The sequence below is a fragment of the Chiloscyllium plagiosum genome, chromosome 24, assembly GCF_004010195.1.
Source record: "Chiloscyllium plagiosum isolate BGI_BamShark_2017 chromosome 24, ASM401019v2, whole genome shotgun sequence".
NCBI lineage: Eukaryota > Metazoa > Chordata > Chondrichthyes > Orectolobiformes > Hemiscylliidae > Chiloscyllium > Chiloscyllium plagiosum.
Genome location: NC_057733.1, coordinates 44,463,068 through 44,485,675, shown reverse-complemented (window position 1 = coordinate 44,485,675; position 22,608 = coordinate 44,463,068). Strand labels below are relative to the sequence as shown.

The following is a 22,608-nucleotide window of genomic DNA, read 5'->3' as shown; positions in this document are numbered from 1 at the left end:
CCTAACCAATGTCCTGTACAGCCGCAACATGACCTCCCAACCCCTGTACTCTGACCAATACTCTGACCAATAAAGGAAAGCATACCAAACGCCACCTTCACAGGCCTCCAGTCTGAAAAAAAACCCTCCACCACCACCCTCTGTCTTCTACCTTTGAGCCAGTTCTGTATCCAAATGGCTAGTTCTCCCTGTATTCCATGAGATCTAACCTTGCTAATCAGTCTCCCATGGGGAACCTTGTCGAACGCCTTAATGAAGTCCATATAGATCACATCTACTGCTGTGCCCACATCAATCTTCTTTGTTACTTCTTCAAAAAACTCAACCAAGTTTGTGAGACATGATTTCCCACGTACAAAGCAATGTTGACTATCCCGAATCAGTCCTTGCCTTTCCAAATACATGTACATCCTGTCCCTCAGGATTCCTTCCAACAACTTGCCCACCACTGAGGTCAGGCTCAGCAGTCTATAGCTCCCTGGCTTGTCTTTACCGCCCTTCTTAAACAGTGGCACCATGTTTGCCAACCTCCAGTCTTCCGGCACCTCACCTGTGACTATCGATGATACAAATATCTCAGCAAGAGGCCCAGCAATCACTTCTCCAACCTCCACCACTTTTTCTGACAGCTCATTCCATACATGCACCACTCTCTGTGAAAACGTTGCCTCTTAGGTCCCTTTTAAAACTCCCCCCTCTTACCTTAAATCTATGCTCTTCAGTTTTGGATTCCCCCACCCCAGGGAAAAACCCTTTTCTATTTACCCAATCCATGCATCTCATGATTTCATGATTCTCTGTAAGATCACCCCTCAGTCTCTGATACTCCATGGAAAATAGCCCCAATCTATTCAGCTTCTTCCCACAGCTCAAACTCTCCAATCCTGACAATGTCCTTGTAAATCTTTTCTGAACTCTTTCAAGTTTCACAACATCCTCCCTGTACCAGGGAGACCAGAACTGCGTGCAGTATTCCAATAATGGCCTAAGTGATGTACTGTATAAATCCTTCCCTATATGCCTTTCCAAAATGCAGCACCTCACATTTATCTAAATTAAACTCCATCTACCAGTCCTCAGCTTATCTGATCAAGATCCCATTGTACTTTGAGGTAACCTTCTTTGCTGTCGCCTACACCTCCATTTTTGGTGCCATCTGCAAAGTTACTAACCACACCTCCTATGTTTACATCTAAATCATTTATATAAATGACAAAAAGCAGTGGACCCAGCACTAATCCTTGTGGCACACCACTGGGCACAGGCTTCCAGTCTGAAAAGCAATCCTTCCCCATCACCCTCTGTCTTCTATCTTCAAGCCAGTTCTGTATCCAAATAGCTTGTTCTCCTTGTATTCCATGTGATCTAAATTTGCTAACCAGTCAACCATGAGAAACCTGTCGAACACCTTACCAAAGATCACGTCCACTGCTCTCCCCTCATCAATCCTTTGTTACTTCTTCAAACAACTCCCATCAAGTTAGTGAGACACTATTTCCCACACACAAAGCCATGTTGACTATTCCTAATCTTGCCTTTCCAAATACATGTAAAACATTCATTTTGTTTTAGAAACTAAATAGTCATAAGCTGCTTATTTCTACATATTATAGTAAAATTATAACCTTTGTGTATGGGATGTCCTCTTCCTTTGTCATGCTGTATTGCTCCTTAGTTTGTTCTTTAACAGAATTATTCAAGTTGCTGTCCGCTGAATCAAGTAGCTCACTATCAGTATGAGCAACTGCTGCTCCAGATTTACCCAATTCATCTCCTCTTCCAAGTTCAATATCTTTTCCACTGCTCAGTTTCTCAGTTGTGGAAAGTCCATTATCTATTAAATAGGCTGATTTGTTGCTGTTCTTTGAGCAAAGGTCACTGTCAGCCACAGATTGGATGCCACCATCCATCTTCTTTGAAGTTATAATGGCACCTTTGGATGCTGCAAGGCCTGTATTTACCTGATCGCTGATTGGATCACGACGGAGCAGAGATTTTACCATACTTGTTGAACTGGGAGAATGTCTATCACCTACTGCAATCTGCAGATCAGCAATATCACTATCAGAGTTTAGGTCACTAGTCAAATCATCACTGGTAGAGTAGCTCCTGGCCTCAATGCCAACTTTGTTGAATTCTTCTATGTCGTGTTCATTGCCTGAATACAAATTTTCAGATTGTCGAGCAGAAGAAATCTCTTTACTTTGAACAGCTGCACTTAAATTATTTGACTGCCTTTTTTTATTTTTCTGTGTAAATATTAGAAGATATCAGAATCAGACCATGTGAAAGATAGACAGGAACACCAATATCAAAGCAAATACATATGCTTTACATTTTAAAGCTCTATCTCTCAATGATCATACAGCTGCAAAGATTTAATTTCCTCTCAAGTTAAATATTTTTAGTTTAGAACATTTCAGAGCAATAAAACATATTGCTAAATGATACTTATAAAATGTGGATAGCTCCTGTTTAGTGCAGAAATGTTGCCATCACAAAAAGGGCCTTATAAAATCCAACAATATTGTAAGTAATCTTCAATCCATCACTTCACTGTATCTTTTAAAACACAGAAGCACTGAAAATAGGAGGATAATTGGGTGTTTGGACTATCAAGTCAGTTCTGCCCTTCAACCAGATCACGGCTGACCTGACTCCACACTATTTTTCTGCACTAACCCCTTGTATCATTTGATATCATAAATACTTAGAAATCTACCAATCTGTGTATTGAATATAGTCAATGACTAAGCCTCCCCAGCACTCTAGGGTAGAGACTTGCTCCCACTCTGCCCCACGCACCTCCCTCCCTGCCCAAAAACAGAGTGAAGAAATCCTTGTTCAGCTCTGTCCTAAATGTCCTACCACTAACTTGTTCTATATCTTTTCTATTTATTCTATGTCTTCCAAATGGGAAAATATCATATTTGCATTTGTGCTATCAAACTCTGTAGAAATGTTGTATACTTCAATGAGATCAGCCCTCATTAATCAGAACTGTACAGAAAATAATCTGTTTCTTTAATGTTTCCTGTTTCATTACTGAATCCCCCACTATAAACATCTCAGGATTACCACTGACCAGAAACTCAACTAGATGAATACATTGGCTACATGAGCAAGTAAGAGGCTGGCTCAGTTAAGAACAGATGCATCTGCAGATTGGTGAGGAATACATTAAGTAGGTCTTTCCATCATACATGTTCACTGTATCCAAAAATCAATCTGATTTCTGTTAATTTGCACTAAGTGATTCTCTCAAACCAAACATTTAGGGTTAAAATGATTCATTCATGGTATTAAAAATTAAGAAAATTTTAAAATCGCACAAACTCCAGAATAGTTTTTCCCATTTCTATGTATAATTCCCAACATTGAGAGGTGACATACAATTCAACATTGAGAAATATTTCAGTGTAGGTTGATTCTGCTCTTGCTGCAGCCAAATATGTTGCACGGATTCCTAGAAAGCAATTAGGAGCAAGAAACTCAACTATTGTTCCCACCATAACTGTAGGCATGAAAACAAGTGTTAGTCCTAATTGACCTATTTTGCTAATCAACCTGTTCAGAAATGTTATTACACGCCTCTTTAACAGGTGGGACTTGAACCCGGACTTCTTGGGGCAGGGGTAGGGATTCTACCACTGCACCACAAGAAGACCCTTCTAATTGCTTTCTGAACTTAGATAAGCTAACTTCGCTCCGCTGGGTATAATATAGATAAACCAATTTAACAAGTGGAGAAACATTAGTAAAACTACTCGAGTGCCTAAATATCCAGTCCTGTTTTATATAAAATGTATTATCATATTTCTTTCCTGTCACCTTTATTAATTGTGATAATTAGACACACCCCCTCATTTTTCTGTAAACACTCAATCTGGTCAACTGAACCCAATGACACAAATCCTACACTGTGGGACATGGGCTGCAGGAATTCCACGTACATGAGTTCAACCAAGAATGGGCAATAAATTAGCTTTGTCAGCAACATCCACATCCCAAAACAGCTTAAAAATGTTCTATAATCCTATAGAGAAATTATGCAACAAAGGATGTGGGCAGCACGGTGGCACAGTGGTTAGCACTGCTGCCTCACAGCGCCAGAGACCCGGGTTCAATTCCCGTCTCAGGTGACTGACTGTATGGAGTTTGCACAATCTCCCTGTGTTTGCGTGGGTTTCCTCTGGGTGCTCCAGTTTCCTCCCACAGTCCAAAAATGCACAGGTTAGGTGAACTGGCCTGCTAAATTGTCCGTAGTGTTAGGTGCAAAGGTAAATGTAAGGGAATGGGTCTGGGTGGGTGCGCTTTGGCGGGTTGGTGTGGACTTGTTAGGCCGAAGGGCCTGTTTCCACGCTGTAAGTAATCTAATCTAATAATGACAACGAATCCACACCAGAAAACATGGTTGTTTTCTTTGCAGTTGCTCACTACTGTTAATCTTTCCAGGAAATTGATTTTTTAAAAATAAAAATGTAGCTTTCAAACTCAGATACCAAAATCCCAGGATGCTGATTTCTAAATTAAATACGTTTATCTCCCATCTCTGAACAAAGTATCTCATTTCTCAATTAAACCAAAAGGACTTGGTTATTACTTCCTGTTATCATTTTCTTTGAATTCACTTTAGTTTAACCCAAAACAAAAAGTGTGGTCAGTTAGCATATGTTGCAATGAATTTCTCTCTAATCCAAATGCTCCAAGTTAGAGTACCATTCCAGGACTAAATGGCTATAAGAGGTGTGCTTATGGCAAGGTCTAGCAGATTGACTGCCAATCTATAAATCTTTCTGAAATGCCTAAGGCAGATGGTCAGAGTAGGAGAGTTTAATCACGAGCCGGAACCATGTGACAGTTGCAATGCAACATGTTAAAAAAAAGCTCCCTGCACAAGGTATTTCCACGAAGTCTGTGACAAGCCTCCTCCTTGTTTCAAGGCTAATGAGAGTTCTGATTCTATTCATTGCTTTATCATTTTAATTTTTGTCAACAAGTTACATGTGATATATTAACTAATTCTGAAATTTTAGCTAATACTTTCCACAGATGCTGAGTGACCTGCTATCAATTTCTTTGCTGTTTCAAATTTCTAGCTTTGTTAAAAAAAAAATATAATCCATGGAGCTATTTGGATACATCTAAAAATCAAAATCGTTCAAATGAACCAGCTAGCATCAGTGCCAGCTTTCTTTTGAAGTCTTTGACCTGATACCTGGACTCAGTTTCTCACTCCATTGATGCTGCAGACCTATTGAGTGTTATCAGCACTTTGTGTTATTTAATATAACTAATTCCAGTAGAAAGATCCTCAGCTCAAATATGCTTATGGAGCCAACCGATTTCTTCAGATGCACATCAGCGTCCAAGTACCTAGCCTTAAAAGGGGTTAGTGGGGATAAAGTATTAAAAATAATTTTTTTAAATGATTTGGATACATAGAAATTCCTTTCTCAACTAGCCATTGGGGAGTATTATATCATGCAAAATATCTGGCTTTTCAACAGTTTTGGATGCCAAGATCATTTAGGTTATTACTATTGATTTAAAATGACAATTTTTTTTAATTTCAAGATAGTCTTAAAATAGTTTATTTTCATAAATAAAAATAAGAATAAATTATAACCTGAGTAAGCAGAATGTCTTTTTCTTTCTTCATGCCATACTGATTATTATTTCCTTCAACAGAATTACTTAAGTCACTGTCAGCTGCATGAAGTTGCTTACTGACAGCACTAGTCAATGTTGATTCAGCTTTGTCTGGAGTACGTCCTCTTCCAGGTTGAGTGCCATCTTTCCTGCTGCTCAATTTCTCAGTGATTAATGATCCTTCATTCATTTCATAGGCTGATTTGTCACTCTTGTTTGGGTGAAGCAGATCACTCTCAGTAATAGAGTGGACTGCACCATTCTTGTTCTTACCAGATACAATGTCACTTTGGAATGTAACAATGTCTGGATTTACCAGATTTCCAACTGGATCACAACTAGCCGGAACTTCCTCAATACCTGTTGAGTTAGGAGGATGTTCATCAGCTGCAGCAACCTGCAGATTAATAATATCACAAGAAGAGTTTTGGTCATTGATCAAATCATTGCTACAAACGTAACCACTAGTTTCATTACCAACAGTGGATTGTTCAGTTTGATTGCCAACTTTATTGTGTAGTTCAGTTTCAATGTCCTTCTGTTCACTTTTGCTCAAGTGCCTGAGCTGAGGAGTAGAGGACTCCATCTCAGCTGCATTCAACTTTTTTGGTTTCTTTTTCCTTTTTTTCTGCATTAACAAAACATATCAGAATTAGACCACATGAACAATAGCAATAAATACCATTATTCAACTTTTGCCAAACAACTGTTAAAATATAATGCTCCATAGATATACAGGCCATTTCTAAACCATACTTGAGAAAATTAATCACTCCTGTTTTCCAGAAAAGTTGTAGCTCAGGTTGAGGTTCTGGATGTAATTTGCTCGCTGAACTGAAAGGTTCATTTTCAGACGTTTCATCACCGTATTAGGTAACATCATCAGTGAGCCTCTAGTGAAGCTCTGGTATTAGTGACCCGCTTTTTATTTAAGTTTAGGTTTCCTTGGGTTGGTGACGTCATTTCCTGTAGTGATGTCAGTTCCTGTTTTTTTTCTCAGCGGGTGGTAAATGGGGTCCATGTCAATATGTTTGTTGATAGAATTTTGGTTGGAATGCCAAGCTTCTAGGAATTCTCATGCATGACTCTGTTTGGCTTGTCCTAGGATAGATGTGTTGTCCTTGTCGAAGTAGTGTCCTTCCTCATCTGTATGCAAGGATACGACTGAGAGTGGGTCATGTCTTTTTGTGGCTTGTTGATGTTCATGTATCCGGATGGATAGTTTTCTGCATGTTTGTCCAATGTAGTGTTTGTTACAATTCTTGCAAGGTATCTTGTAAATAACATTAGTTTTGCTTGTTGTCTGTATAGGATCTTTCAAGTTCATTAGCTGCTGTTTTAGTGCGTTGGTGGGTTTGTGGGCTACCACGATGCCAAGAGGTCTGAGTAGTCTGGCAGTCATTTTAGAGATGTCGGTGATGTAGGGGAGAGTGGCTAGGGTTCCTGGGCGTATTTTGTACACTGGTTCAGGTTTGTTGCTGAGTAATCTGCAGAATGTGTTCATTGGGTATGAGTTCTTTTTGAATACACTGTATAGGTGATTTTTCTCTGCTCTTTGTAGTTCCTGTGTGCTGCAGTATGTGGTGGCTCATTGAAATAATGTTCTAATGCAGCTTTATTTGTGGGTGTTGGGATGATTGCTTCTGTAGTTCAGTATTTGATCCAAAAGTGTTGTTTGAAGTTCCCCATTGGCTGTTCGTTCTATTGTGACATCTAGGAATGGCAGTTTGTTGTTGTTTCCCTCGGTGGCTCAGTGGTTAGAACTGCTGCCTCACAGCACCAGTGTCCCGGGTTCGATTCCAGCCTCGGGTGACTGTCAGTGTGGAGTTTGCACATTCTCCCCATGTCTGCGTGGGTTTCCTTCAGTTGCTCCAGATTCCTCCCACAATCCAAAGATGTGCAGGTTAGGTTAATTGACCATGTCTGCATGGGTTTCCTTGTGTTGCTCCAGTTTCCTCCCACAATCCAAAGATGTACAGGTTAGGTTAATTAACCATGCTAAATTGTCCATCATGTTCAGGGACATGTAGGTTAGGTGCATTATTCAGAGGTAAATGTAGAGTAATGGGACATGGGTTTGGGTGGGATACTCTTTGGAGGGTTGGTGTGGACTTGTTGGCCTTTTTCCACTCTGTAGGGATTCTGTGATTGTCTTTAGTGAATTTTATGCCAGTAAGGATATTATTGACAGTCTTGAAGGTTTCCTCTAATTTGTTTCGTTTAGTGATGACAAAGGTGTCATCCATGCAGTGGACCCAAAGTTTGGGTTGGATGTTTGGCAGAGCCGTTTGTTCGAGAACTGTAACAAAGTTACTCCTAGAAGCATAGCATTCCAATTGGAACTCTATCGGCAAACACGTTGACTCGGACTCCGTTTACCAACCTCTGAGAAAAAAGAACAGGAGATGACATCACCACTGGAAATGACAGGAAATGATGCCACCAACCCAAGGAAACCTAAACACAAACAGAAAGCAGGTCACTAACACCAGTGCTTCACCGGAGGCTCGCTGATGTAGTTACCTAGTATGGTGATGAAACGTCTGAAAATGAACCTTCCAGCTCAGCGAGCAAACTTTCATCCAGATTAATCACTCTTGTTTAGTGATGAAATGTTACCATCATCAAAGTGGCTGAGCACTTTATTGCATGTCTGTTCACTGGAACAGAAACAAATTAGTTAACTCCTCAAACTTGGATATTTATTTTAACTGTACCTGCGATTTACTGCACCTGAACTGACCATTTATTCCAATGTTATCTGAAAATAACAAGCTGAAAATTTCAACACATTGGATACACCAGGATCACATAGCTATTGTGTGGCATGAACTTTCCAGATGTTAGTGAAAGCTGGGTGAATTTGTTGTTGCATTCTAAATGCAAAATCCATTACCTGAAATGTTAATTGTTTCTTTCTCCTCAGATGCTCTCTGACCTCCTAAACAGTTCGAGCATTTCTAATCTTTATTCCAATACCTCTTGCTTTGCTTCAAGATAAACTCATAACTAATTAAATTTGAAAACAAGTATGTTTGAACTTCTCTATATTCCACATGAATATCGCTGCTAGCCTTTTACGAGAGATTTTAATCAATGTCTTAAGCACAAGTCATTATTATTCTTTTGTTATTCAAATTTATATTTTATTTTAGAACCTTTGCATTTCATTGGGAAAACTCAACTGGGGTGGTAATTGAAGTGAACAGCATGATGAAAGCAAATTATCAGTCATTTCCATAAAATTACCTAGTCATTCTTACACTAAATATGGGCTTGCTCCACAGTCAAATCGGGTACAGGTAAAATTGCATAAAAGTTTGATCAAGAGCAAATGACAAGGCTGTAGAGGCAGATTAGACTGGGGTGAGACCGTATACAGAGAAAATATGAAGTGGTGTCCCAAGTTGGGGACAAAAAGAACGTACATACCATTTTATAAAAAAAATGAGTGGACCCAAACCAAATTGATTCCATCTCGTCAAATGTATAGCATCAAGTGGTTATCACAGATGTATCAGAAAGTGAAAAAAAAATACTGAGTGTGATGTCATGCTAAGATATGAATTTAATATTTTCATCCTTGTTTGAGGTGTTGTTTAACTATGAACCAATTTAGGTTATAAAGCAAGTGGGTTAGGCAACTTGGTACAAGTCAAGTTAAAGGCAGCAGAGCTTTGGATGAGTTCACATTTATGAAGGGAGAGGATAACAGGCTAGCCAGGAGGGCATTAGAAAGGTCAACTTTGAGAAAACAAAAACCTGGATGAAAGCAGATGAGCTGCATTTGATCCAAAGAATGTTCTTTAATTTCAAGTATAACCTAAAAGATAAGCCTCTATGATAAAGAAAACTTTTCTTTCGCAATTGCTTTAGACCTGAGTTACCAACTCATGCAAATGGAAACATCTTCTTGCCTAGTCTACCAAAACCATTAGAATTAATATTAAATTTCTTACACTGCTCTGAAGAGAACAATCTAACTTTTCTAGACTCCTCATTTTAACATAGACACAACAGGCTAAATGGTCTTCTTCTGTGCTGTGACTATTCCATGATCTGAAGTCTCACATGCTATATTGAGGACTCTGATTTTGCCTGGCATCTATTGAATTTCCCAATAATTTGTTATTCAGCAGCAGGATTGGACAGAGTCAGCATCAATTTATAAAAAGGAAATCACGCTTAACCCTGACTTGGAAATATATCACCAATGTCATTAGATCAGAATCCTGAAATTCCTTCCTAACTGCATTGTAGGTCAACACCACTTACAGTGCTCAAAAACGCACCACATTCTCAAGGGCAATAATAAATAGATAATAAATGCTGGCCCAGCAAAAGCATTCCCACAAGTGACTACAACATTATCTGCAACACTACTTCAGAAATTGCAAATATTGTTGTGAACTTAACTGACTTACGTTTTTATTTGAGCTCCCTTTTCGTGAACACTCAGACGTTTTGCTTTCTTTTTCTGAAATGGCCATCAAGTCAGAGTTTTGGCCACACTGCAACTTACAAGGAGGAGCCTCTGGTTCTAGCGAGGACATTTCACTTTCCGTGGCCGTATTGGAAGTGGAACACAGTTCCAGGTCTACATCCATAGGCATTGATAAATCTGTAGTTTCAGCTTCAGTCTTCCCACTAATTCGGGGCATTGCTTTAGGTGAATAATGAAAAATAATTACCAATATAAGTCCACATCGTAAAGAAAAGAAGACCTCTCATTCAGAGTTAAATATCAATAATGCTCCAATAAAGAATTTTAATATAGGAGCTTGATGACAAGAATTTGCTTCCACTGACACAAGATATGTTATTGATCTTTTAGAAATTCAAGATTTTAGCTAACCTGTATGCCTAGAATCAAACTGATGCTCTCCAACAAGAGATCACCTGGGCCCATAAAATCAGGCAGAACAACGACTGTGTGTCAGTTGCCAGACAGAGTGAACATGCAAACATGATTGTTTGAAGTCGTAACAAAAAACGTTGATTAACTTTCAATTATATTAGACTTTAAAACCATATTCACAATCAAATATAATTTGCTACCACTATAGGATAATTCTCAACATACCTTTGCTAAAGTAATAAACCTATTTGTTTATACCTATTTGAATTTGAATTTCCCAATAATTTGTTCTTCAGCAGCAGGATTGGACAGAGTCAGCATCAATTTATAAAAGGGAAATCACGCTTAACAAATCTACTGAAATTCTTCAAGGATGTAACTCAGAGCAGATGAAAGGGAACCAGTGGATGTGGTTTATTTGCACTTGCAGAACACATTCAACAGAGTTCTAGTTAAGAGATTAGTGTGCAAAATAAAAGCTCATGGAATACAGGTAGTGTAGTGATATGGATAGAAAACTGGCTGGCTGGCAGGCAGGAATCTTGGAAGAAAGAAACAGATCATTTTCTTGAATGGCAGAAAGTGACCAGTGGAATACAGCAGGAACTAGTAGTAGGACCCCAGCTGTTCACAATATATATATTACAGATTTAGATGAGGAAACTAAATGTAATATGTCTAAATTTTCATATGACACAAAACTGGAAGGATGGTGAGCAGAGATGCTTCAAAGTAATTTGGATAAGCTGAGTGTGTGAGGAAATGCATGGCAGATGTCATTTAACATCGATAAATGTGAGGCTATCCACTTTGGAAGCAAAATGCAAGGTGAAGGATTATGCGAATGGCTACAAATTGAGAAAGGGGTGTGAGCAGAGAGACCTGGGTGTCCTTGTACACTAGTTGCTAAAGATAAGTGTATAGGTACAGCAAACATAAAAGGAGGCAAATAGCATTTTGGCCTTCACAGCAAGAGGATTTGAGTACAGGTGCAAGATTGTCATGCTGCAATTATGGTGCCTTGATAAGACCACATCTGGAATATCATGTGCCGTTTTGGTCTCCTTATCTGATGGAAGGTGTTCTTGCTATTGAGGGAGTGTAGCAAAGATTTACCAGACAGATTCCTGGAGTGATAGGGCTAATATGAGGAAAGATTGCATCAGTTGTTTTGTACTCATCCATGGTACATGGATGTCACTCACTGGCAAGCATTTGTTGTCTCCCAAACTGACCTTGAACTGAGTGGCTGACTAGGCCATTTCAGAGTGCAGCTGAAAATAAACCATATTGCTGTGGGTCTCACTTGTAGGCCAATGCAGGTGAAGATAACACATTTCCATCCCTTAAGGATATTAATTAACAGGATGGGTTTTTCTGACAATCAGCAAGTTTTATGGTCTTCAGTAGACACTTAATTTCAAATTTTTATTTAATGAATTCAAATTCCACCACCCGCTGTGGTGGGATTCAAACCCAGGTCACCAGAATATTAGCTGAGTTTCTGGATTAATAGGCTAGCAATAACTAGATCATTGCCTCTCCAATTTAGGAATATATTACTGGAGTACAGAAGAATGACAACGGATCTCATAGAAACCTATAAAATTCTAAGAGGACTAGACAGGGTAGATGTAGGAAGGATATTCCTGATGACATAGGAATCTAGAACCAGGGGTCTAAGGATATGGGATAAACCATTTAGAATTGAGGCGAGGAGAAATTTCTTCACTGAGAGAGTAGTGAGCTTATGGAATTCGCTACCAGAAAAAGCAGTTGAGGCCAAACCACTATCTGATTTCAAGAAGTTGGCTATAGCACTTGGGACTAGTTATCAAAGGATATGGGTGATAAACAGGACAGGCTACTAAGTTGAGGTTAAGGGGTGACCTTGTTGTAGAAGTTTATAAAATCATGAGGGGGAAAGAGCCAAGGTTTCTTGCCCCAGGGTAGGGGAGTCTAAAACTAGAGGGCAGAGATTTAAGGTGAGAGGGGAAAGATATAAAAGGGACTACAGGGGCAACGTTTTCACACAATAGGTGATGTGTTTATGGAACAACCTGCCGGAGGTGGTGGAGAAGTTGGGTACAGTTACAACATTTAAAAGCTATTTGGATGGGTATATGATTAGGGAAGGCTTTAGAGGGATGTGGGTCAAATGCTGGCAAATGGGGCTAGATCAGTTTAGAATATCTGATTGGTACAGATGAGTTAGATCAAAAGGTCTGTTTCTGTGCTGTACAAGTCTGAGTTGAATGATCAGCTATGATCATGGTGAATGATACAACTGGCGAGAAAGTCTGAATGATGAAAGGCTTATGCCCAAAACATTGACTCTCCTGCTCCTCAGGATGCTACTTGACCTGCTGTGCTTTTCTAGCATCACACTCTCGTCCCCCTTGAAAGTCTGAATGGCCTACTCGTGCTTATATTTCAGGTATTCATGTTAAGGATTTGAAATTTTGTTGTAGGTTGTGCCAAAATAGTTTCTCAGTATAATAACTTTGGTCATTGTCATCCATTTACCCTCACCACCCCACCCCTCTCCCGAAAATAGCCTCTTGGAAAGTCTGGGAAGTGATCCGAAATGAGATCTTAAAATGATGAAGTTTGATAGGGTTGAAGTATAGATGTTGCCTTTTGAAAAATCTAAAGCGTTTCGCTAGTTTAACAATATAAGCAACAGACAATCTATGAACACTCATTTACTTAAACAGCCGTGGAATTATAAAGTAGTTGAGGAAAATAGTATAAACGCATTTAAAGGAAAACTTGATAAGTGCATGTGAGACAAAGAACTAAAAAGTTGGTGTGACGGAGCAGGATGAAGAGTTGAGAGAAGGCTTACATGGAGCATAAAAACTAGCATGGATATCACACTGGGCTGAAAGATGAGAGTTGCACAACGGCTAGCACTGCTGCCTCACAATGCCAGGAGCTCAGTTCAATTCCAGCCTCGGGCGACTGTGCAAACCCCACATCAACCCTCTCCCTGTGACTGAGAGAGTTGTCTCCAGGTACTCGGGTTTTCTTCCACAGTGTAAAGATGTGCACAATAGGTGGATTGGCAATGTTAAATTTCCAGGAATGTATGGCTAGGTAGATTAGGCATGGGAATTGCAGGGTTACGGTTTTTTGGGTAGACTGCTCTTTGAAGAGGCAGTATGTACTTGAGCGGCTAATTGACTGGTTTCCACACTGCAGGGATTCTACAAAATTTTCAATAATCTAAACAAGATTTCCCTACTATAACTCTAAAAGGCACAAGGGTTGAAGAATGAAGGACTAGCATTTACGTAAAGCTTTACCATGACTCTGACATCCTGACAAAAACCAGAGGCAAGAGGAAGATGCATCCATCTTGAAAACGAGTTGTTAATAAACAAGTGGGGAAAAAAGAGCAAACACAGTTGGATTACAACTGGAAAAACATACAGCTACATATTTTGATCCACACCAAAACTGTCAAGTTGTGGCTCAAAGAACATCATTCTACTTTCAGCCAATAATGAGAAAGCAAAGTCAGAAATGTCACAGCTCTACTTCTACTGGAGATTCAACTAGGACTTACTTAGTGCTAGTCAAGACAGAGACTATGGTCAGGAGATATGGTTTCAGGGAACAAGTAGCGGATTAGATAGCAATCTAACTGCAACACTGAAACATGATAGAAACTCAAGGTAGCTATTCACATTGACAAAATGTTCAAATTATGGCCCACAAGGATCAATGTTGGGACCACTGTTGCTCACCATTAAACTCAGAATCAGAAGTGCGAATCCCATATTTAAACACACCACAATTACAGAGGTGTAGCTGATACAAAGAATTGTAGCCATAAAGAATACATTAATAAACTTTTAAGAATGGACATACAATTGAGAAATGAACCTCAATATGGATAAGTGGGATACAGTGTATTTTGGTAGGAAGAATAAAATCACAAACCCTTTGAGAAATAAATCTATAAAATGGACAGAGGTCTCTGGAAATGCAAGTGTAAATTACCTCCCAGGTTCCTACATCCCTTCATCCACCAATCCTAGTTTCTTGCAATTACTTACAGTTTCGACCTCAACCACCAATAAGAAAATGCAAAAAAGCAAGAAATGTATTAGGATTCATTTTTAAATAGATAGAATTGAAAATCAGTTAAATTATATTCAATTTGTATTGAACTTTAATTTGATCACTCTTGGGAGTAATGTGAGCAGCACTGGACAAAGCGCAAACAAAAAATATCTAAAATGGTGCATAAACTGAGAGGTTTGTCCTATTAGGGAATATTGTATAGGCTGTCATTTATTTCCTGGAGAAAGTCATCCCAGGGGGATGCCCTGATAAAGATCTTTTAAGATTATGAAACAGTTTGATAAGGTGATCATGCAGCTTTTCCCTCTTGCGGTGAACACCAGAAACAGGCAATAAATGAGTTAGAAATTTATGACAACATAAAAAGTGTGGCAGAATGAATAGTGACAGAAGCAAAAATGACAATAAGAAGAAATAGGCTAATACACAACACAACAAAATCTTGTTTTCATCTAGCACTTTTAATGTGATGCAATGTCAAGGGAGTCCACGTGAGCCTTGTGAACAAAATATGACATCAAGGAGACATTAGGTAAGAATAGACTTTTAATACACGTCAACAAACTGTTCATGGCATTAATCCAATAAATCAAGGACTTGGAGGATTTTCAAGATGCCAACAAATTTATTAACTTGCTATACAAAGTCCACCTAACTAGTGGCTAGCATTCAAATACTGAGAGATAAATAAAGTAGTGCTGAATGGGATATATTGTCACAGCAAATGACAATGATTTCAAAGTTTAACTGAACAGGTGAATAACTAAACTCAATCTATCTTTACAACAAAAAATAAGGTTTATTTGTGCTAGGAGAGTCTTAACTTTAAAATGGCTGATTACTACCAGAAACATATTTGACATTTCTGTCAACCAGAGTTGGTCCTTGTCCTTGACATTTACACTGGCTTCCTGTGATATTAAGTTTTGAAAGATTTGTTTAATTTCTTCTATTTGAACTAGATTCTGTTAAAAAGAACTTAGGCAAAGAGCAATATTGCATTTTCTCACTGCACTGAATTTGTTGTGAAGTAAAAGTAGATTATGGACAAGACCAGTTACCTTGTTTCTTAATTCTATTGATTGCTTTTTGTTCACAAAATAGGGGTAATATAGTTACTCAGAAGAACTGGGGTGGCACAGTGGTTAGCACTGCTGCCTCACATGCCAGGGACCCCATTTTGATTTCACCCTTAGTCAACTTTCTGCATGGGGTCTGCACAATCTCCCGTGTCAGCATGGGTTTCCTCCCACAATCCAAAGATGTATTGGTTAGGTGGATTAATCATGAGAAATGGAGAGGGGTGGGGTTAACTGGGTTAGGAAGGGTCTGGATAGGATGCTCTTCAGAGGGTCGGTTTTAGACTTGATGTGCCAAATGGCCTGTTTCTATGCCATAGGGATTCTATGACTGTAGGAAAAAGTGAATTGTAAAGGGGAAGTGATAAATTTGAGGAAAAAAGCAGATTTATGATCCAAAGTCTTTCCAGATTCAACACTGGAGGAGTGGACTATAGTTAAAAAGAGATTCATTAAGATGATTCCAGGGCTGACTTATCAAGAATGGCTAAACAGGTTAGGCCTTTATTAATTGGATTTCCTAAGAATGAGGGGTAACCTTATTTAAACATACAGAATGTGAGGAAACTTGCATGATAAGTTTTGAAAAAATATTTCAAACTCAAACTAGGGGACATAATTATAGAATAAGGGGACACAGTTAAAATTGAGATGTGAAGGAATTTCTTCTTCAAGAGAGTAATTAATATCTGGAATTTCACTCCATTTGTGCACCTGATCATTGAAAGTATTTAAGTAGAAGGTAATTTTATTTTAAAATGATCAGAGAGTTAAGGGCAATGAGAAGCTGGCACAAGAGCAGTTGAAGCCAGAAGCAAATCAGCCATGGTCTAGTTAAATTGCAAGGCAGGCTTGAGGAGCCAGATGGCATACTCTTGTTCCTGTTTCTTACCATCTTACATAGATAGCTGTTGATACAGTTGCATTGTTCTTTATGTAGTTTATTTATTGAAATCGCTATAATTAGATTCCATAATGGCATCAACTAAATGAGCTTCTGACTTGTAACTAATCAACAAAAAACAATCTTTTCTTTTATACTTCTTCAATCTTGGCAATTTGTTTTAAAAAATATTACTTTCTCACTTTTTGTTTTAAAACTTGGAAAAAGCTCTCAGCTCAGAGCTCTGTCATTACGAGCACCCATCCTTTATTGTCCACAAACTGTTTTCACAAATAGCCAATTAAACTGACAATGTACCCAGAGATTGAACAAAGAATCCTCTTGCATTACAGTCGGTTCTGCTATAACATGTTTCTTCAACGTGAATTGGCTTTAACATGATTGAAGAATTTCGACTGTTATTTGTAGAATGCAAATTTTCCTTACCTATAACGTGATTTCGGCCCCATTTGTTTAGATGGGGTGGTATTGCGCGATAGCGTGAAAACAGGACTGTCGCCTAATATCAGAACCAATATAAGTTAATGGGGCTGGAACCACGTTATAGCCAAGAGGTAAGGAAAGTTTGTGTTCTACAAATAACAGGCTAAATTCTTCAATCGCGTTAAAACCAATTTGTGTTCAAGAAACATGTGTTACAGCAGAACCGACTGTAATGCAAAGTGCATTCCTTGTTCAATCTCTGAGTACATTGTCAAAGCGTTATTGCAAAACCAATGATCCAATATGGATTCAGCCCAACCTCAAAAGATTTAAGGAAGAAAAATACTACAGATGCTAGAAATATGAAATAAAATAAAAAAGGAAATATTCAGCGGGACAGAGTATATATTAACATTTCAGGTCAATGAGCTTTCATCAAAATTTCACTAGCCTGAAAAGTTAACTCATTCTCTCCACAAATGCCACATGACCCTCAAAAGAATTTTCTCTGTTCTAGTATAACTAGCTTCAGACTGGCACTTATGAAGTAATTTTCTGTTCCACTGGTCTCGGTTTTCATACTATCAACTTCTCTTTTGTTCTTTCTGTCACCCTCCTAGTTTCACTTACTCAAAACACTTTTTATCTAATTTCTTTCATGAGATATCAATGTCACCGGCAAGGCCAGAAATTGCTGCTCATCCATTTTTACCCCCACAGATTTCTAAATTATCCCAATTACGATGAAAGATCACAGAATTGAAAGGTTAATTGTTTCTCTCTCCAAAGATGATGTCAGGATTTTTTGAGATTTTTCCCCAATTTTCATAATGCGCAATATCTTGCTTTTGTCCCAAATGAATGGGCTAATTCTACCATGGGACAGCTTTACCATTATCTACCATGGGACAGCTTTACCAAAATAAACTACAGTCGCTATGTTTTAGCAAAGCAGCTTTTTAAACCTCTTCAGTGTAAAAAAAAAGCAAGTCTAAGTCAACAATAACTTAATTTTTCAGCGCCTTTAGTATTAAAAAATGTCTCAAGGCACTTCATAGATGCTTTTTAAAGCAATCTTTGACAGCGAGCTGCATAAGATTATAATATGGCAAATAATCGATAGCTTAGTTAAAGGTAGATTTTAAGTCTTGGATGGAATAAATTTCCAGAAGTTAAGAGAGGGCAGCTGAAAGCATGATTACTAATGGTACAGTGGCTCAAGTCAAGGATGTGCAATAGGTGCAGATATCCTGAAGGATTATTGGGCACAAAGAGGTCAATTAACAAAAATTTACATTAAAACGTTAATACAACACTTCCAAAGGCATTTCATTGGAATATTATACAGCAAGATTTTCCACAAGGACACAGAAGGCAGTAATAAGGTAGATACGTCCCATTGTGAACTAACTCTGATACTTGAAAGTGCCATCACACCAGATCGAGAGTTAAGCATTGCTGCCTCAGAGATTATGAACACAAATTTGAAATCGCAAAAGAAGGCTTTTGATAAGGTCCCTAGTAAGAGTAAGAGATGTAAAATTAAAGTGCATGGGCTTAGGGTAATGTACTGACATGGGTAATGAGCTGCTTGGCAAGCAGAAAACAAACAGTAGAAATTAGTCATTTTACAAGTGACAGCCAATGACTAGAGGGATCGTGCAGGGGTCAGCTTGGACTCCAGCTATTCATGTATATTGATACTTAGATGAAGAAACTGTATGTAATATCACCACATTTGCAAATGACACAAAGCTGAGTTGGGGAAGCTGAAATATGAGGACGCACAGATGCATCAGTGTGATTTGGACGTTGAGCGAATGGTCAAACACATGGCAGATGAAGTGTAATGTGGATAAATGTGAGGTTATCCATATTGGCAGCAAAAACATATGCAGAGAGTATTATCTGAATGGAAATAGATTGGAAGAGGAGCAGGTGCAATAAGACCTGGGTGACCTTATAACTGAAAGTGAAAATTAGGTGCAGCAGGTGGTAAAGAAAGCAAATGGAATGTTGGAACAAACAAATTTTAAGAGAGGCCCAGCGGATCTGGCAGCATCTGTGGAGAGAAACAGAATTAATGTTTCAACTCCACTAACTCTTCTTCAAAACTATTCAGGAAGTTCTGAACAAGGATCACTGGACTTGAAACATTAACTCCTTTTTCTTTCCACAGATGCTGTCAGTGACTGAATTCCTCCAACAATTTCTGTTCTTGTTGATTTCAGATTTCCAGAATCCATAGTTCTGTGTTTTATCTAAATAGTATGTTGGTCTTCATAGCAAGAGAATTTGAATACAGGAACAGAGACATCTTTCTGCAGTTGTACAGGGCCTTAGTGAGACCACACCTTGAGCAATGTGTGCAGTTTTGGTCTCCTTATCTTGGAATGTTCCTGCTATGAAGGGAGTACAATGATTCCTGGGATAGCAGGACATATGAAGACAGACTGGACCGATTAGAACTATATTCATTGAACTTTAAATGAATAAGGGAGGATCTCATAGAAACCTATAAAATTCTAACCTGATGTCCCCATTGACTGGGGATCCAGATCAGGAGTCACATTCTAAGAACAGGCCATTTAGGGCAGAGATGAAGAAATTTATTCACCCAGAGAGCAGTAATCCCATGGAATTCTCTGCCACAGAAACAAATCAAGGGTAAACATTCAATGTTTTGAAGGAGTTAGATATAGTTCCTAAGGCTTAAGGGATCAAAGTGTATGGCAGAGAAAACAGGAATTGGGTAGAGTTGGATGATCAGTTTTTAAAATAGTGAATAGCAGAGCAGACTCAAGAGCTGAATGGCCTACAATTGCTCCTATTTTCCATGTTTTCTACATTAACACATTACAACACAATCTGGGAAACCACTTAAGGAGTTTCTGAATGGAGGAGATTGATTGGAGAGCTTTATTGAGATTAGAGGTTTCAGGTACCAGTATGGAGGGATTTGGAAACAAGCAATAACTGGGCCAAAACAATCAATTTCAACAGCTTTCAATCGAATTGCTCCCTATCTCGATCCTTACCAGCCTCCACAATGCTTTCTACCAGTCTGGTTCCACACTGGCTGCAGAATTTGGGAGCTTTCTCTTTAGTAATGTGACCACAACTGTGACATTTCATCTTCACCCGTTCGGTATCCATCTCCTCCTCTGTTAGGCGCAAGAGCAAAGGGTGAGAACCAACAAGAACTCCAGCCTCATCCCGAAATAACACCGGCCATCAGCAGGAGAACTCCTGACACAGTCACACTACTCGCCGAGCACTGATTCCCCTTTCAAAGATTACCTGAATGAATACGTTATTTATTTACTAAGATCGCTCTCTTTGCATAAACTAAGTGTGTGTTTGAGGGGGAGAGGGAGAGGAGGGCCTTGCTCTCTTTCGTGAACTACTGCAGCCAGAAACCGCCCAGTGTCAGACCGAACCTGAGGCCGGGAGCAACCGCCCACCTCAGTTCGCCACCGGGGTGAGGGAGAACAACAACTCGGAGGAACTTGTCTAACAGACACACCCAAATAACCACGACAAATAAGACGGCGCCGGGAAAGATGCTGAGCCGCCAGCAGGTGGAGGGAACGGAAGACACAGCGCGCGCGCGCGCGCGCACACATACACCAGCTCCTCCAGATCGCGCACCACGGTGCGCAGGCGCATCGTTACCCCGACTACACACCTGCGCATTCCTCTCCCCGAAAGGAGCGGGCACAGCGCAGGCGCAGAGTAGCTGGGCGACACCTGCAGGGTTCTCGCGCGGCGATGAGGAGAGTGATACGCATGCGCGCTAGTCTACTAGCCATCGGGTCGTCGATCCTCCTCAGGGCCGGTGTCATGCGCAGGCGCGGGGTGGCCGTGGAGAAGAAGCCGAGACTGCGCAAGCGAAGCTGTTATGAGTTCTGGTCACAGCGGGTGCCGATGTTATTAGATTGACTTTGCGACTAAATCATTCGTGCAAAGCATATTAAAGAATCTAAAATAAAAGCAAAATGCTGGGGGCGTCACGGTGGCTCAATGGTTAGTTGTGCTGCGTCACAGCACCAAGGACCCGGGGTACCTCTCAAAGTCCAAGGATGTGCAGGTTACCTGGATGATTGGCCAAGCTAAATTGCACATGGTGTCCAGGGAGGTGGATTAGCCCGGAGAAATGCAGAGTTGGGGGGTGGGGTTTGGGTCTGGTTGGGATGCTCTTCGGAGGGGTGATGTGGATTCGATGGGCCAAATGGCCTTCTTCCACATTTTAGGCGTTCTATAATCTGAAATCTAGAAAGTTTCTGGAGAAAGTCTGGCAGCATCTGTGACAACATCATACCGGACTCGAAACGGAACCTTCCTTCCGCTCAGTTTCTCCAACACTTTGTGTTTCATTATACGGGGTGGAAAAAAAACCTCTACCTACCCATGGCTGCTGCAAGTCCAGTGTCCCTGTTACAAACCACTTGACAAAGTTGCAGCTCTCACGTCCCGCATCGAGTCCTATCGCATTTTTCTCACTCGCTGCAGCTCTGGCCGCTCAGTGACTGCATCACTCGATAAGTTTCGTTTTAACAGTAAATGCCGATTTCACTTTCATTTTGCACTTTCCGAACATCACTTCTTGAAAATCAATCGGGCGTAGCTGTAAAGCAAAACAGGATTATTTGTCCCTGTTAAAGACAACCTTCCCAGAGGAAAAGACGGGGGAAATTCCATCTTTGCCACTGACAGGGTTTTGATTTCAAGAAATGTATTCTGTACACTGTCCACAATACTTATGAACTAGAACGATCATTCAGAGATGTGTTGCACAAATCACACACATCCTGAAACACAAAGTGCTGGAGAAACTCAAAGTCTGTGGAATGAAAAACAGTTTTAACTTTTGAGTCCAGTATGACTCTTCTCCATATGCTGCAGAGGGGACCAGACTGTCACACATCTCCTTCTGGGATGTGCCTTTGCAAAGGAAGTCTGGAGAGAAATGCAGTGGTTTTCCTTGAGGTTCGTCCTGAGCAGTTCCATGATGCAGGACTCTGTGCTTTAAGGGCTGTTCCCTGGGATGCACACTAAAATAAACATCCACTGCATCTGGAGAACTCGGTGAAAGACGCTCTTTGGTCTGCCCAAAACCTGCTGCTCTTCCAGTCAAAAGAGTTGACTCTAACCAAGTGTTGCAGACTGGCACACTCCAAGGTCCAGGACTATGCTGAAGGAAAAACGAAACCCTGGGGCAGCTGCCGCCAAGGTGCAGTGGAGAAAGACATTGGTCCACCTAATAATTGGACCCTCCCTGATGCCTCTTCTAAATGACAAGAGTTTAATTGTAAATATAGAGAATGCTGAACCCCAATGTTTATCTTCTGCTCTGCAAGTAAAGGCAGAAGATCTGAGCACCTTCATTAACTGTATCTACATAAAGATTTCCTTCTATGAATAGAGTATACTTTTGCAATTTTTTAAAAAATGACACTTCTTCAGTATGCTTTTATACACATCCACTCCACCGATTTAACTCGACCACATTTGGAAGTTCCACTCAAAGTATACGTGGGACGAGATTTGCTCATAATCTGTCAAACATGATTCGATCTCTCAGTAGGTTGTCTGTTGGT

The 22,608-nt window shown here is 39.8% G+C and overlaps 1 protein-coding gene across 6 annotated transcripts in view; it reads right to left on the bottom strand.

The window, feature by feature from the left end:
* LOC122562231 (E3 ubiquitin-protein ligase rnf213-alpha-like) overlaps window positions 1-21,576 on the bottom strand; it is a 185,504-nt gene extending 163,928 nt beyond the window's left edge. The window contains exons 1-6 of one of the 6 annotated variants that reach the window (XM_043714952.1): window positions 20,697-21,001; window positions 20,047-20,172; window positions 10,077-10,315; window positions 6,130-6,280; window positions 5,630-6,012; window positions 1,626-2,249 (exon numbers count right to left, since the gene is read on the bottom strand). In XM_043714952.1, the coding sequence (XP_043570887.1) occupies window positions 1,626-2,249; window positions 5,630-6,012; window positions 6,130-6,280; window positions 10,077-10,315; window positions 20,047-20,172; window positions 20,697-20,853 (1,680 nt within the window). In that variant the 5' untranslated portion in view covers window positions 20,854-21,001. Of the gene's footprint in view, window positions 1-1,625; window positions 2,250-5,629; window positions 6,281-10,076; window positions 10,316-20,046; window positions 20,173-20,534; window positions 20,616-20,696; window positions 21,005-21,416 lie in introns of those variants that run through there. The other 5 variants (XM_043714953.1, XM_043714951.1, XM_043714954.1 and 2 more) reach the window with 5 other exon arrangements.
* Window positions 21,577-22,608: the final 1,032 nt, after the last annotated feature.